This window comes from Gallus gallus, chromosome 1, assembly GCF_016699485.2.
Source record: "Gallus gallus isolate bGalGal1 chromosome 1, bGalGal1.mat.broiler.GRCg7b, whole genome shotgun sequence".
NCBI classification, from domain to species: domain Eukaryota; kingdom Metazoa; phylum Chordata; class Aves; order Galliformes; family Phasianidae; genus Gallus; species Gallus gallus.
The window spans coordinates 60,533,429-60,546,756 of NC_052532.1; the positions used below are offsets into that span (position 1 = coordinate 60,533,429).

Below are 13,328 nucleotides of genomic sequence, written 5' to 3' on the forward strand. Positions count from 1 at the left end.
AAAAAAAAACAACAAACAACATTTTGCATTTTTACTTGGAAAAACAAAACACAATGTTCTGTACTGAAACGTTTCACAGAATGTGCACAACTTTTCTCATCTCAGTTGTACCGAGCTTAAAAAAACACCTGGGGGAACAAGGTACATAATGAGTAACCAGACCAGGCAGTGTCTAACTGGTTTAAAAATCTGTAATTTCCCTAACTTGTGGGAACTAAAGCTTACTGGTTGGAGTGAAGGTCATTCTCTTGGCTGGAAGCCAGTCACTCACTAAGTACTGCAGTTTGGTCACTTGAGGTTAGGTAAGTGGCTTTCGTGACTTAAAAAGTTAGGCATCATAATCACAAAACTCAATCAACTGAATTTTCCTTATTTTCACTGGAGATGAAATGGGCAAGTCATCCCATCTGTCTTCTTTTGTTTCCCTAAAGGGATAGTAAATATGAATGCTTCACCTTTCGTCTTGTGATCAATTTTACTTGTGTCTAGTGACACAAGTATATTTATGACACAAGGATATTTATGAATATCCTACTTTACTTTCTGGAAGCAATATGGAAATTGTTAAATGTACATAAATCTCTGTTCCTTTGTCTCAAATAATTTGGTTTCCTGGCTTCGTTCATATAGATAGCCGCCTTTTCTACCAGGTTCTTGAATGGGAAAGGCAGTGGAAAAGGAGGGAGAGGGAGCCCACAAATAAAGCAAGCAGCCTTTTGTTAAGGTGCATACTGAAAATCCATGAACCTTCAATCAAGCACAGTAAACAGAGTAAGAAGGGGAAAATTCTTGTAACTGTATTGACTGAAAGAAGAAAATTCAGGCACTTAAGAATCAAGTGGGGAAAAAATAGAAGCACAAAACCTATGAGTTTTGTAATGGATGTTATTCCTCAGCATCACACTAAATGGATTAAACAATATGTAAGCTTCTACCACTTGTTTCCTATAGCTGTTCATCTCAGTTGCAAGCATTCTGAACAGCACACTTTAAGAGCGAAGAATCTTCCTTGGTAGCAGTACAGTCTCTGACTCATCAGTTCAGAAATACATAGGCTCAAAAATGGAAGAGGGATGAAACAGGAATACGAGGTCTCGAAACATTAATATCTTAAGAAGCTGTTAGTTTATAGTCATCTTTTTAAAGAAATAATGATCTAAGTGAGAAACAGCAGGGATCAGCTAAAATACTGAGATGTAGCATGCTACACAGTATACAAAGCCAGGGAAGATATCTGAAGTTGGGAGAAAAAAGGCTCATTCAACTGAACTCCTTTCTAAAATGAGATCACTTTTACAAGTTGGTCTTAAGAGACATTTGTACTGTTCAGCTACAGAAGTTTCTAGATTACAGCTGAAACAACAGAATATGTCAGTGTTGGTATTGTAAAACGTGGTTTGAAGTGAAAAGTTTTTCCTGTGTTGTTCACTGCTGAGCTTGGAATGTTTTCTCAATTTTGAATTAGATATTTTAAAACAATCAGAAATTAAAATGGGGAGAAGCTGTGAACTGAGCTCCAGAAAATGAAGTTCAAATGTATTTTTTCAATGTGGAATTCTAAGATTTGGTTGTATTACAGGCTTGTAATATAGGTTCATTCAGCTTTCTAGAAACAGCAATATACTGAGTAAACAATTTATATTAAAAAAAAAAAAGTTCAATAACTCCAAATGATCAGCTCTGTAAAATTGTGTTGCTAATATGTAACACTGTCCTGTGTGGACATCTGTATAGCTCTGACATTAACTGAGATGAATTTAACATAACAAACGGTGGAAAGGTGACTCTTCTGTTACGCACAGAGAGGTGTTACCATGGGGAGACTGATACCTTGGTGTTAGTCATCAACATTGTGCCACTAGTCAGAAGTACTGATGTTAAAAATGGGTGAGCTGCTATTTCTTGTCCTGCCAACTGTATTCCTATAGTTGCACTGGCATAGAAATGAGATGAGTTCAAGAAAGATTTTGTCTTGTGGAAGCTGACGGGGGAGAGAGTTTAAAAACAAAAACAACAAAATTATTTAGAGATGTTATGTGATTCATAAGCCAGAACTCCACCAAATTTTTACAGAAACCCTATATAGTTATCTCCCAAGCTTCTGAAAGCTGTTTCCAGAACAGGCTGTGACATGCAAGCATGTATGCCTACTTGAATGCTTTTGTTTGTTCCCATATTAGGACAGTGAGAGTTACTGAAACTGAATGAAATTTTACAGTAGTTAATTCCCAAAAATAGAGAATCATATCATGTAGGCTGGAAAAGATCTTCAAGATTATTCCGTCCTACCATCAGCCTCACCTACCATCCCATCACAAAACCATGTCCCTTAATACTGTGTCCATGTGTTTATTAAATACCTCCAGGGATGGGGATTCCCCTGTTTCCTGGACAGCCCGTTCCAGTGCCTGACCATGGTTTCCGTGCAGAAATTGTGCCTAATGTTCAGTCTAAACCTTCTTTGGTGCAACTGGAGACTGTTTCCATGCATCCTATCACTTATCATCTGAGGAAAATAGGTCAGTGCTCTCCTAGCTTACAGCCTCCTTTAAGGAAATCGTAGAGAGGGATGAGGTCTCCCCTCAGCCAGACTGAACAACCCCAGTTCCCTCAGTCAGTCCTTGTAACTCCTTCACCAGCTTCATTGTTCTGTGCACGCACTCATGCAACTCCATATGGCCTAAAACCGAACACAATATTGAAGGTGCGGTCTCACTTCACCTCTGCGCTGTGTATATGGGACAATCGCTTCTTTAGTTCTCCAGGACTCTCTGTTTCTGATGAGAGAAACACCAAGCTTAAAAGTTTGTGTGTTGTTTATTGTGCATTATGTTTTTATTCTAAAGGGTAAAAAGACAGTTGTTTCTCTGTCTGGTGAAGGTATTTTGAGCTTTCTAGTACTGAGCTTTTGACTTATTAAGGTAAATATCTTTCTGAGATGGTTCTACCATACCACCTTTTACCACTATCAGATTTCTGTGCATAGCAAGAATATTTTTAGGACCCTCATCTGAAACTGAATCTTTTGGTACATGAATAGAAGTCTTTAACTTCTATTCTGGTAAGTCAGAAAATAAAAGAGATAGTGACTTTTGTTGCATTGTGCACTATTTTTGCAGTTTGCAATGTTATCCTTGGCCAAGAACACAGGTTTATGTTTGTTCAGTAGGTATTTTCTAAGTGTTCATATTGGTAGCAAATGTGGTTTTATGGCCCATGAAAAAGACCTAATGTTGGATTGTTCTTTTTAATTCAGTTCCAAGTTCACTGGACCTAATCTGTGGATTTAGAATTACTATTGCTGTACTCAGATTTTAGAATGAGTGTTAGATGATGGTTATCTGTCAGATTGGTAGCTAATTAAAGCAGAGAATGCAACTAATATGATATGATTTTTTTTTTCAAAAATACATTTTCCATACTGAAAATAGAAGAGACGTTTTTGTTTTTAACATTGTGTCACTGTGGATTTTCTATATTTATAGCACCGAGATGTGTGTCTAGGCATGTTGCCATTCTCTTGAAAGCCATTTCTGAGCTGAAATCCCAACAAAACGATGGGCCATTCAGCTAACTTGAAATGCTTACCATTGCATGTTCTTATTCAGTTGACAGAGGCAGTACTCCTGCTTCAAAGTGTTAGGGAGGTGATGGAGTCACCGTTACTGAAGGTTTTCATGAAGAAGGTAGATGTGACACTGAAGGACATGATCAGTGGGCATGGTAGTGATGGGTTGACAGTTGGACTAGATGATCTTAGTGGTCTTTTCCAACCGTAATGATTCTATGATTCTAGCTGTGCCCAGCCTTCTCGTCTACTTGGACTTTACTGTTGTTTCACTTGTATCATCGTGTGTATTTCTTAACAAGGCCCATTTTACCATGCAGCTATGTTGTTTGACAGCTATGCACTAAGGAATTGCATTCTGCCTTTTGATTACTAAGTCACCTCTTCTAGGGATTGTGTAATTTCTTCTGTTCCTTAGATTGGAATGCTGCAATTACAGGAGGCGCTATCATTAGTTCATCTACTTTTAAACTAAAACGTGTTCAGCTCCAGATTCTTCTGACTTTTGAAATAAGTTGGTGTTTTTTCTTACCTGGAGGCACTGATGAGCAGAGAACTTGCACATAGGCCAGGAAACTAGTCAACGTGGTGGTGATTGTAAGGTAGTGTAAGATGCCCTTCAATATTATCACAAATAGGATGGTTTTGGAAAGGAACACGGGCAGTGATTTCTCCAGGGTAAGACTGGTCTTTGTTCAAGTTCTTAAATGAGCTTTGTTAATGGGATAGTCTTCACATGCACAGAGTTGTAAAGTTTTAATGCTAAATTCCTTGGATTTCAGTAAAAACACAACATTGAATCTCTGGCGGCTTTGAAGATTAATTGTGGATGGATATGACAGCAAGAAGTGACAAACAGTCAGATGAGGAATACGTTCTGTTCTTTGTACTAAAGATTCTCTCATGCTAATAACTAGACATTTCTCTTAAGCGACCTCAGTTCAAGGATTTTCATTATTTGAGAGTGCATGGTGAAATGAAAAGGAAAATAATTTCCAAGCTGGTCAGTCATATTATAGCCATCAAGCCTGTATAAACACTGCATTGCCTCCATTGTCTTCATAACTGAGTGTGAATCTGGGTGTGCACATTTATCAGGAGCAAGTGTTGAAGACAGCTGATTCGGAGAAATTTAAGAATCACAAGACTTAAATTACTTGCACACCAGTATAATAGGAGATGGATGTCATATCTCTAGCTTCTAGTGACTGCAGACAGACTGGTTGAGCTATTTCAGTGATGCAGAGCTTTCTTAAATAGTTGAGAGAGGAATTTTGGTCTGGGTGGTGGTAGATTAGTCAAGTTCAAAAGGTATCAGGTTCAAAATGTGCAGTCGTTCCTTTTCTTCATAAGAGAGCAGAACTGTTCTGAGACAGTGGTCTAAATAGTGCCTTGTGAGCTAACTCTAGCCCATTGAAAGCCATTGTCAGCCATTGTCTACTCCTATTGCTTGTATTGCAGTAATGCTATTTACTCTGCTAGGATATTGATCTTGTGCAGAGCTTATTCTGCAGGATTTACAGATTTCATTCTTGACAGAATTATCAATTGTCCAGAATTAATTACTATGGAAATACCATCATCAGAAGCTCAGTTTTCACTTCAGTTAACTGTGCAGTATCATTTTAAATTTTTTTCTGCTGTCTCAGGTTTTATAACTTCTTGTTTAACAAGAACAGTAAAATATAGATTCTGTAGGCAACCCACATCTCTTCTACCTGAGTGAATGCAGAGTGGGATCTTCCTTTTCCTAATAGATATGTCGGTATTCATTTGAGCTAGGATGAGAATTAGGATATAGGTATACTCTGTGTGAAATAAGGAAAGAACTAAATCTGAAAGAGTGTTTCTAGACAACAGGATTGGGATAAGACATGGAAAAGGGGGTGAAATAGTTAAACTTGTAGGTTTTAAGGGATGGGTGAGTAACTAATAGCAAGTGGTGACCTTTAGAAGATCATGGGGTAAACCAATTTAAATGCTGTATAAGCTTTTGCCTGGAGGCTTCTCAGAGACTATGGAAGGAGGTAGGATTCCTGGATTGTTTTCCACTGGAATCATATGCTCCGTCTAGTTGCATAGAGTTAATGGTTTGTGGCAGCTTGAGTCCGGCTCAAACTAGCATAGTAACAACTTAGTAAAAGAAAAATGTGGAGACTATAATTACTTTGTTTGTGAGATTTGACTTTGCTACTGATTGTATTAGCCTCTGGACTGCAAAGTTTGAACATTTTATTTGAGACGATTAATCATTTACGGTAGAATTCCTCCCGAGGTCTGCAGTTAAAGCACTACTGCAAAGAGTCAAGCAAGCATGGTTATACTGAGACAGGTACACTGTGTGCATAGTAAAAGTCAAAACAAATATTCTTTATATTTTATGCGGTGCACCCCAGAAAAGTACAGTGCAGCCTTAATCAGGTGTGCTTAATGTTGGATGCTATTCCTAGAAAGGACATTTGCTTTGGCTGCACAGTGTCTATTGGGTTTGAGTGGAACTGTAATGGTGACAAAAAATTACAAGCCATGGCAAGTGAAATGCCAACGTGCTTTATTGAAAATGACAATAAGCAGATAAAACAGTGGTGATCAACAACAGTTAGTTGATGCTGGGGTATAACATTTCTAGCTAAGCAGTTGGAAGGCCACTCAACTTGACACCTCTCGGGTTTCCCTACAGCTAGTGGAAGGGATTTCTAAAATGTCCAGTGATGGATCAAAAAGTGTTACTTTACAGTGTTGGTGTTGCATGGTGTAACAATGTTGGTATGATTTTGGTGTACTTGAGGAACTAAGTCTGTTATTTTGAGGGACAGAAAAGTGTTGATGAACTGCAATAAAATTCAATTTTAAATTTTCCTCATTAGTTGATTAAGATTTGTTTGTTCGCTTTGCATTTGAAGGCTGTGTATGAGCATTCTCACCTTTACTCCATATGTCCTTCCAAAAAAACTCTGAACAACTCATTTTATTAGTAAGCAAGTTCTACAATAGCTGTTTAAAACTAGATATGAAGGGGAAAAAAATAAAGACTTCATGTTAGGTTTGGAGTACGGCAAGAATTGGTAGGAAATACCAGTGCAGACTTCTTCATGCAAGTGATGTAAAAGAGGCAATGATGCAGCTTTCTAACTTTGTCCAGCAGATTGAACATAACCTTCAATACTTATTCCCACTAATAAAACAGTTGATAATGCTACCAATGGTCGCAGAATTTGACTGAGGAAATGGGCTATTCTGTGTTATCCTTGTGCAGGTTTGTGCTTTTGTAGGATTAAATTAAAGTTAATAGATGTAATCATACTTGTTTAGCTCCATGTAAAGAAGAGGAGAAACAGCAGCTGTCTTCACAGTACAAAAGTAGTGCAAGCAATGTTAGGTGAGAACAACCTACTGATCAGCCCATTCCACAGCTGAGGGGGGAACTGGGTGATGTTCCTGTGTGCAGCCTTAAACTATGGCAGAAAACAGGTGGAGAATAGGCAGAGCAGCTCAACAGGGAGGCGGAGACAAGTAGGAAGTAAAGTCTCCCTGTGCTGCCTTCTCTTCCTCCTCCTTGCAACCTACTGGGCAGGCTGGAAAGGACGAGCTCACCTCTTGCTTATAGTCATTCTTTCTATGCAGCATTTGAGTGACAAAAGCAGATATTAAGCTTGAATCTCTGCAGCCTCATGAACTGCACTTGGAAGAGTACAGGAGGCGTCAAATTAAAAACAATGCTCCCTTCTAGCTTCGATGTCTGCTTTCCTTCTGCTGTGCGTTAAGTCCACAGCTTGAGGGATTCCCATCGGAAACCAGCACCCGACTAACTGTGGTGTGCAAGTCTCTCTTTTCCTGATGGATTTTACAAAAAGAGAGGTCGGTCCCGTATTTGTAATTGTTAATTCCCACTGTTGTTGCTGCTCTCACAAGGATTGCACTAAAGAGGTAGGTGAGAATGTTAATTCTAGAATAATTGCATAATAGCAGTAAAGAACTTGCGGGTAGTGAATCAGATTTATTAACAAATGTGAGCTGCTTTGTATTTGCATAGAATGTTGTTAGCTTTTAAACTTGATTGTAGTTTTCCTCCCACTTCCTAATGCACATTCAAATCCTAATCAGAGAAGCTAGAACACTTATCTCCTGCTATTGCCTATCTGTGTTGCTCTTCATCAGACTATTTAAAAAAAAATAAAAAAGTTCACAGAGCACATTGACATTGTGTTCACTATTTTCTTGGTATAAAAAACACTGATTGTACCTTCTCTTGCAATATTTTCAGTATATTTTGAATTAGAGTGAGATGATAAACTACTTATCCATTTATGTGGTGTGCTAACTCATGTAAAATACTACTACATATTCCCAGGCAAAAGTTGTTGTGGAGTTCTCATGTTTAAAAGCTTGAAAATGTATAATTTTCTAAGAGTACAGAACTTGCTTTTAGTGGATCATATAATCATACAAATGTGGGTGTTGCAATTTTCAAATTCGGTTGTTTGGGTTTTTTTTAACCAGCTTTAAACCTGATAAAATCACAAACTTCCTACATTTCACTTGTCTTACTTGTGATAATCTGCTGTGCTAAAGATGAAGACTAAGATAAGTATTCAGCTTTGCATAAGTTGTGTTTTGTGCTGCCTCTATGTATATACACCAACATTGTAAAGGCGTGGATGCTTTCTCAAAATGTGTTTGGTGGGTTCTACTTTGTTGGCACTGTTTTCAAGAGGCACGGTTGTACCCACATTAGCTGCAGCACTAGTGCTCCATGTGCAAGTGTGGGAGCTAGCGCAACAATGCAGCAAACCAGGCTGGGGATCTTGGTCTCAATGGAAACCACTGCAGGCTTTTTTTGGCTGAGTTTCTTTCAAGTCTGCTAAACACCATGATCTGGTTCATTATGCAGCTGTGTAAATGCTTATGCCAGCCCTAGGTTGGAAATGACATGCATGTGGGAATGGGAGATGGAGAAACAGGTGACTGGTGCTTTCAGCAGCCATGTCAGTTTACGATGTTGTAGATAATAGCTTGGGAAAACGTACCTGTTATACCTATTTACAAGTTTTTAGTCTGAAAGAGCTCTTCCTTTCACTTCCTTAACAAATTTGTAAGTTATAGTAGTATAGTCCTATGATTATTCTAAGTAGTTTGGGGACTCGGGAAAATGGGGAGAGACGTGCAAATGAGACCATCTTGCAATAAGTTTGCAGTGTTAAAACCAGGAAATAGTGAGGACTACAGTGCCTTTGGGTTCAGAATCTAATGAAAGTATGCTTGGCTGCACAACTCATGAGCTTTTAAGGACACATCAAGGTTATTTGAATCACAGGGTCCCCCTCTGATTTCTCTGTGATGGCATTATTACAAGGGAAGGACATCTCTGTAGAAAGGGGTCATTGATTTATTGATTATCATTAATACTATCTTCTGTCTTGTTATGTGAAGCAGTCTTTCACTTTTGGCAGTTGAATGGAAAAAATGATTTTCAAAGCTGAGCATAATCTGAGCTTTGGTATAAGGGGTTCTTGGCCAGTTAGGCAGTTCTTACCGACTGTGGAAAGAGCTGAGAAAGACAGCTGCTTAAACACCCAATAATATATTGGTTTTAGGTTCCAGTGTGCGTGTCTCTGAGATTTTCTGAGGGGAACCTCAGAGTTATGGAAGCTGTGGTGGAGGAAGACTTGGCTGGGGAGAGCTTCTTTCTTACCTGTGTGGGTTTTTTTGTTTTTTTTTTTAATTCACAAAATGGAATCTTTAAAGTGTCCCTCATGAAAGGTCTCAAAGATTTTGGACACTTATTTAATGACTTTCAGGATAGAGATATGCAGAGTAGCAGACCGAGTCACCAATTTGAAAATGTTTTCTTAGCTACTCCTCTTCAGGCTTTGTGCAAGAAGAGAGCATGTGCTCAAATAGTCACCAAGAAGGCTCATGTTCTGGTTTCATTAAGTTAATGTTTTTTTGTCTTATATTCATCTTAGTTTTTAGGTTTTCTAAAATTGAGATAGTGCCACAGATCCGACACCTTCCTTCTGCTGCCGCAGTATAAATGAACGTGCAGGTGGGCAGCTGCTATGGCTGGAACTTGGGCTATTTAGGAGTATTAGATACGGTGAATTTTAGACAACTTCTCTGGCAAATTTAGATACAAATCTGTACAACAGGCAGGCAAATAACTATTGCACAGATTATCTGCATGTATGTGAATATAAGTGAGCATTTTATTCTGTACATATATGAACCCGAATTCCTGGGACTATTTTAAGCGCAGCCACATATTAAAAGATGGGTGTATCTGCCATGTGAGCAGAGATGAACACACAGACACTCTATGCAAGTAGTAAATGCTAAAAGCAGTTTTATAGAATTCTTTGAGTGTATTGCTTTGTGACATCCTGCTGGAAAGAGGCAGATTTGTGGTATGACCTGGTTATAGTATTATAATGCACTCTGGCAAACTTGCTCTGGTGCCTTATCAGCTGAGGCTCTGCTCTCCAGAAGTCTTACTGTCACTGAATCTTTTTAGTGTTAAACTAATGTTCAATGATGTGCTGTGTTTCAGGGCTTAGTCTTGTCACAGTACACTCCTCAGTTCTATAATCTCAATTGCTGAAATGTCATAGGGGCAAATTTTAGAGCTTCTAAGTAGAAAATTGAGAATGCTGTTATAACAGGAAGTTTTCATTAAGGGAAAGATCTGTATCTTTCTGTAGTTCTCCTTTCTTTCCAAATTTCAGATGTGATCACGACACCTTTGCACAATAACAAATAGTGCTGTTCTTCACTGAAAGACTGGATGCTTGTGCTCCCCCAGTCTTGTTTTCGCATCTGTTTGAAGTAAACTGTGCCCTCTCGTGGAAGAGCATGGTAGGGAATGCCTTACGTAGCGAACACATGAAGTCAATGCACTGCCATGTTTGGCCAAGAAAAATAATATCTAAACGTAGATAAAAATTACTATTGTATTAAGTCAGTGTTCAGTTAGCAGAAAGTCTGCAGCTGCAAAGGCTCTGGCTGAGAGACTTGACCCTTTACATTTCAAGGCTTCCTTTACACTGACAGTAGAGAAAAGAAGTGCTGTGTTTTCATGTTCCAATTGGGTGGAAAGGGGTATCTAATGGTACACTGAGAGAAATATTTCCTTGTTAAGACACAGATCATGCTGCCTATGTTATTTCATTTATATCTGTACTTGAGTCTATGTTTTTCATTTTTTTTACTTGTGATTCACCAGTTACACAGGGTCAGATGTGTCCAGCATGTGTGGTAATTAGCATTATATGTTGCTATATTAGTACTATGTGTTACTGTGCATCAAGTTATACCGATTTCAGGATTGTTTGACTTGAAAGTTTGGGCACATCACATAACAGCATTTGAACAAGGTGGCTCCATCCTTGCTTTCTGTCTTCTTAAAATACAGAATTTGAAGCTAAAGGCTGAATCAAGTAAAACTGAGTGCCAAGTTTTGCTGGTTTGGACAGTTGCCCCCTGAAAAAGAGCTCTTGGCCACGATTCAGTGATGGAGTTTGGCTTTCTGTCTGCAGCGTTCTGCAGAATTCCCAACTGGTCATGCCTCATGGTCTGTTTACCTGACTGAAATGAGTAGTTGCTTGCACTTAGATTTTGTTTCTATCTGTCCCCAATGGCCTTAGCATGTATTGAAGAAAGAATTGTCATGCATTGTTGAAGGGCTTTTGGAAAGGTGTGTATTATGGAGCTCACTTTCCTGAACTTCACAACAGCAATCATCCAAGAATGTGGTTTGAGATTATTAGATTTGAGAAGAGCTAAGATATAAGGGATTTTTTTTTTCCTTTCCCATTCTTCTTTTTTAAACATTATTCATGTTATATAATGATCCAGTCAGATCATTCTGGGCTATTGTTTTTCCCATAAAATCATTCTGCCAAAATTACTTCATCTAATGGCATGCTGGGAATATTCTGGAAGCAGCAGAATCCTTTGAAGACTGTTAAAGTCAGTCTTGTGGGTTCTTCCATTAGTGTTAAATAGGAAACATTTTCTCCTCTGACCTTCTGTAGAAAAAAATGAAATGGTACGCTTATGCTTATCGTAGCCTGGCACCTAAGTGATGAAACCTTTTGTCATGGAAGTCTAATCAAGAAATGCTGAAAAAAATCTGTGTTTGAAAAAGTCACTAGCAAACAGATGAACAATAATATTGGGGGCAGATTTCCTTACAACCTCCACTGGTGGGGAATTCTGCCCAGTTACATGTAGAATAAAAACAGTTGGGTTTGTAAGTGAATTTTTGCACAGTCAAAACTTAAGTCAAATGGACCTTCCAGATTTTTCTTGTTATTTGTATGTTCCAGGGTGTCAAGCCTGCCAGCTTTGATAAAGTAGCAATCCCTGAAGTGAAGGAGATTATTGAGGGATGTATTCGGCAAAACAAAGGCGAGAGGTAAGCTTTCTTTCCAGTACTGATAGAGATATTACTTCTGTCTGAATCTGTAACTTGTTAATACCAGATACAGTTAATTACTGGGATCTGATGCAAGTTAGAAAGTGAATATTATTTCTGCAGGTTCTGTTCTCTGGTAGGTTCTTATTTAACACTTGCCATACAGCGCTAGTGCAAGGAAAAGTGCAAATGCTGTAGTAACCATCCATGTAAGTTTATTCAGAAATTCTACTGTTCTTACTAAAATTTTGATCTAATCAGTAATAGCGTATGATGATCTTTCCAAGTTACCACTTAATGGAATTAAATGGTTGGTTCCTCACTCTGTAGTCCTGTTTTTTTTTCTTTTTTTTTTTCCTTTTCTGTCCCTTTGATTCTGTCAGCATTTATAGCTAATTATTTTGAGGGCTCCTGATTTTATAAGTTATTGATGCTTGTTTTCATTCAAATTTTCTGCAAGATTATTTTGGCTTGAAGTGATAAGCTTAGACCACTGCAGAACATCTGTAGCTGTTCTAATGGTTTACTAATGGATTTTGTTTTTTTCTGCTTTTATTTAGTTGCTTACTGATTGTTGGGTTTAAGAATGCTTCAATCTTCTGTCTTTTCCTAGCTCTTCACTGTTCTATTCTGAGCCTGTTCTGTTGGTGTAGAGTTGCCTTCTATCAATTCTTGGAGTTTTACATCTAATGGTGTTGCTGTGTACTTCTAACTTCAGTTCTTAAGTGTTCAAAGCAATTATGTTTTTTTCCCAATTCTGAGCTAATTTTCTGAATGCATGGCACTTGTTCCTTGCCTTTTATCTTAACCAGATAGCTTTCAGACTACTGCTACTACTCTGTGAATATAAGAATATTTTACTAATGTTTTTGTACTTTCTGGACAAAGGTAACTGTGCAAAACAGTGCAGGTTGAAATGGTTGAAAATAGTACAAAATATGAAAGGTGCTTAAGTAGTGCTGAATTAACTAGATGAGACTTGTCAATATCTTTAAATAGACTGAAATACATGTTTCGTGACTGCTGAACTGATCTGGGGACTAAGAGCTGTGTGTTGGATCTTAATCTTCAGTAAAACAAAACTGTTCCTTCAAGGCTCATAACTGTAGACAATGGGCACTTCTGCTGATCATTGTGTGACTTTGTTTTTTCCTAAATCTGTAGAGCTGTTGCATTTTATTTCTTCATCATACTTTTAGATAGAAATTTGCATGGTGAGCTATCAAGTGGTTAATGGGAGGAAGCATGATATATAGACAATAAATTTGGGAGATTGTCAGGCAAGGATATTCCTTAATATTTGATGAAAACCTAACAGTGCATGTGCTCTTCACATTGTTTCCCAAT

General features: G+C 38.1%; 1 protein-coding gene across 13 annotated transcripts in view; it reads left to right on the forward strand.

Moving 5' to 3' along the window:
* The window catches only part of WNK1 (WNK lysine deficient protein kinase 1), a 98,713-nt gene that overhangs the window by 42,414 nt on the left and 42,971 nt on the right, over positions 1-13,328 (forward strand). For all 13 annotated transcript variants that reach the window (XM_040650576.2, XM_015286692.4, XM_015286704.4 and 10 more), the window contains exon 5: positions 11,893-11,981. In XM_040650576.2, coding sequence (XP_040506510.1) covers positions 11,893-11,981 — 89 coding nt within the window. The remainder of the gene's footprint in view (positions 1-11,892; positions 11,982-13,328) is intronic.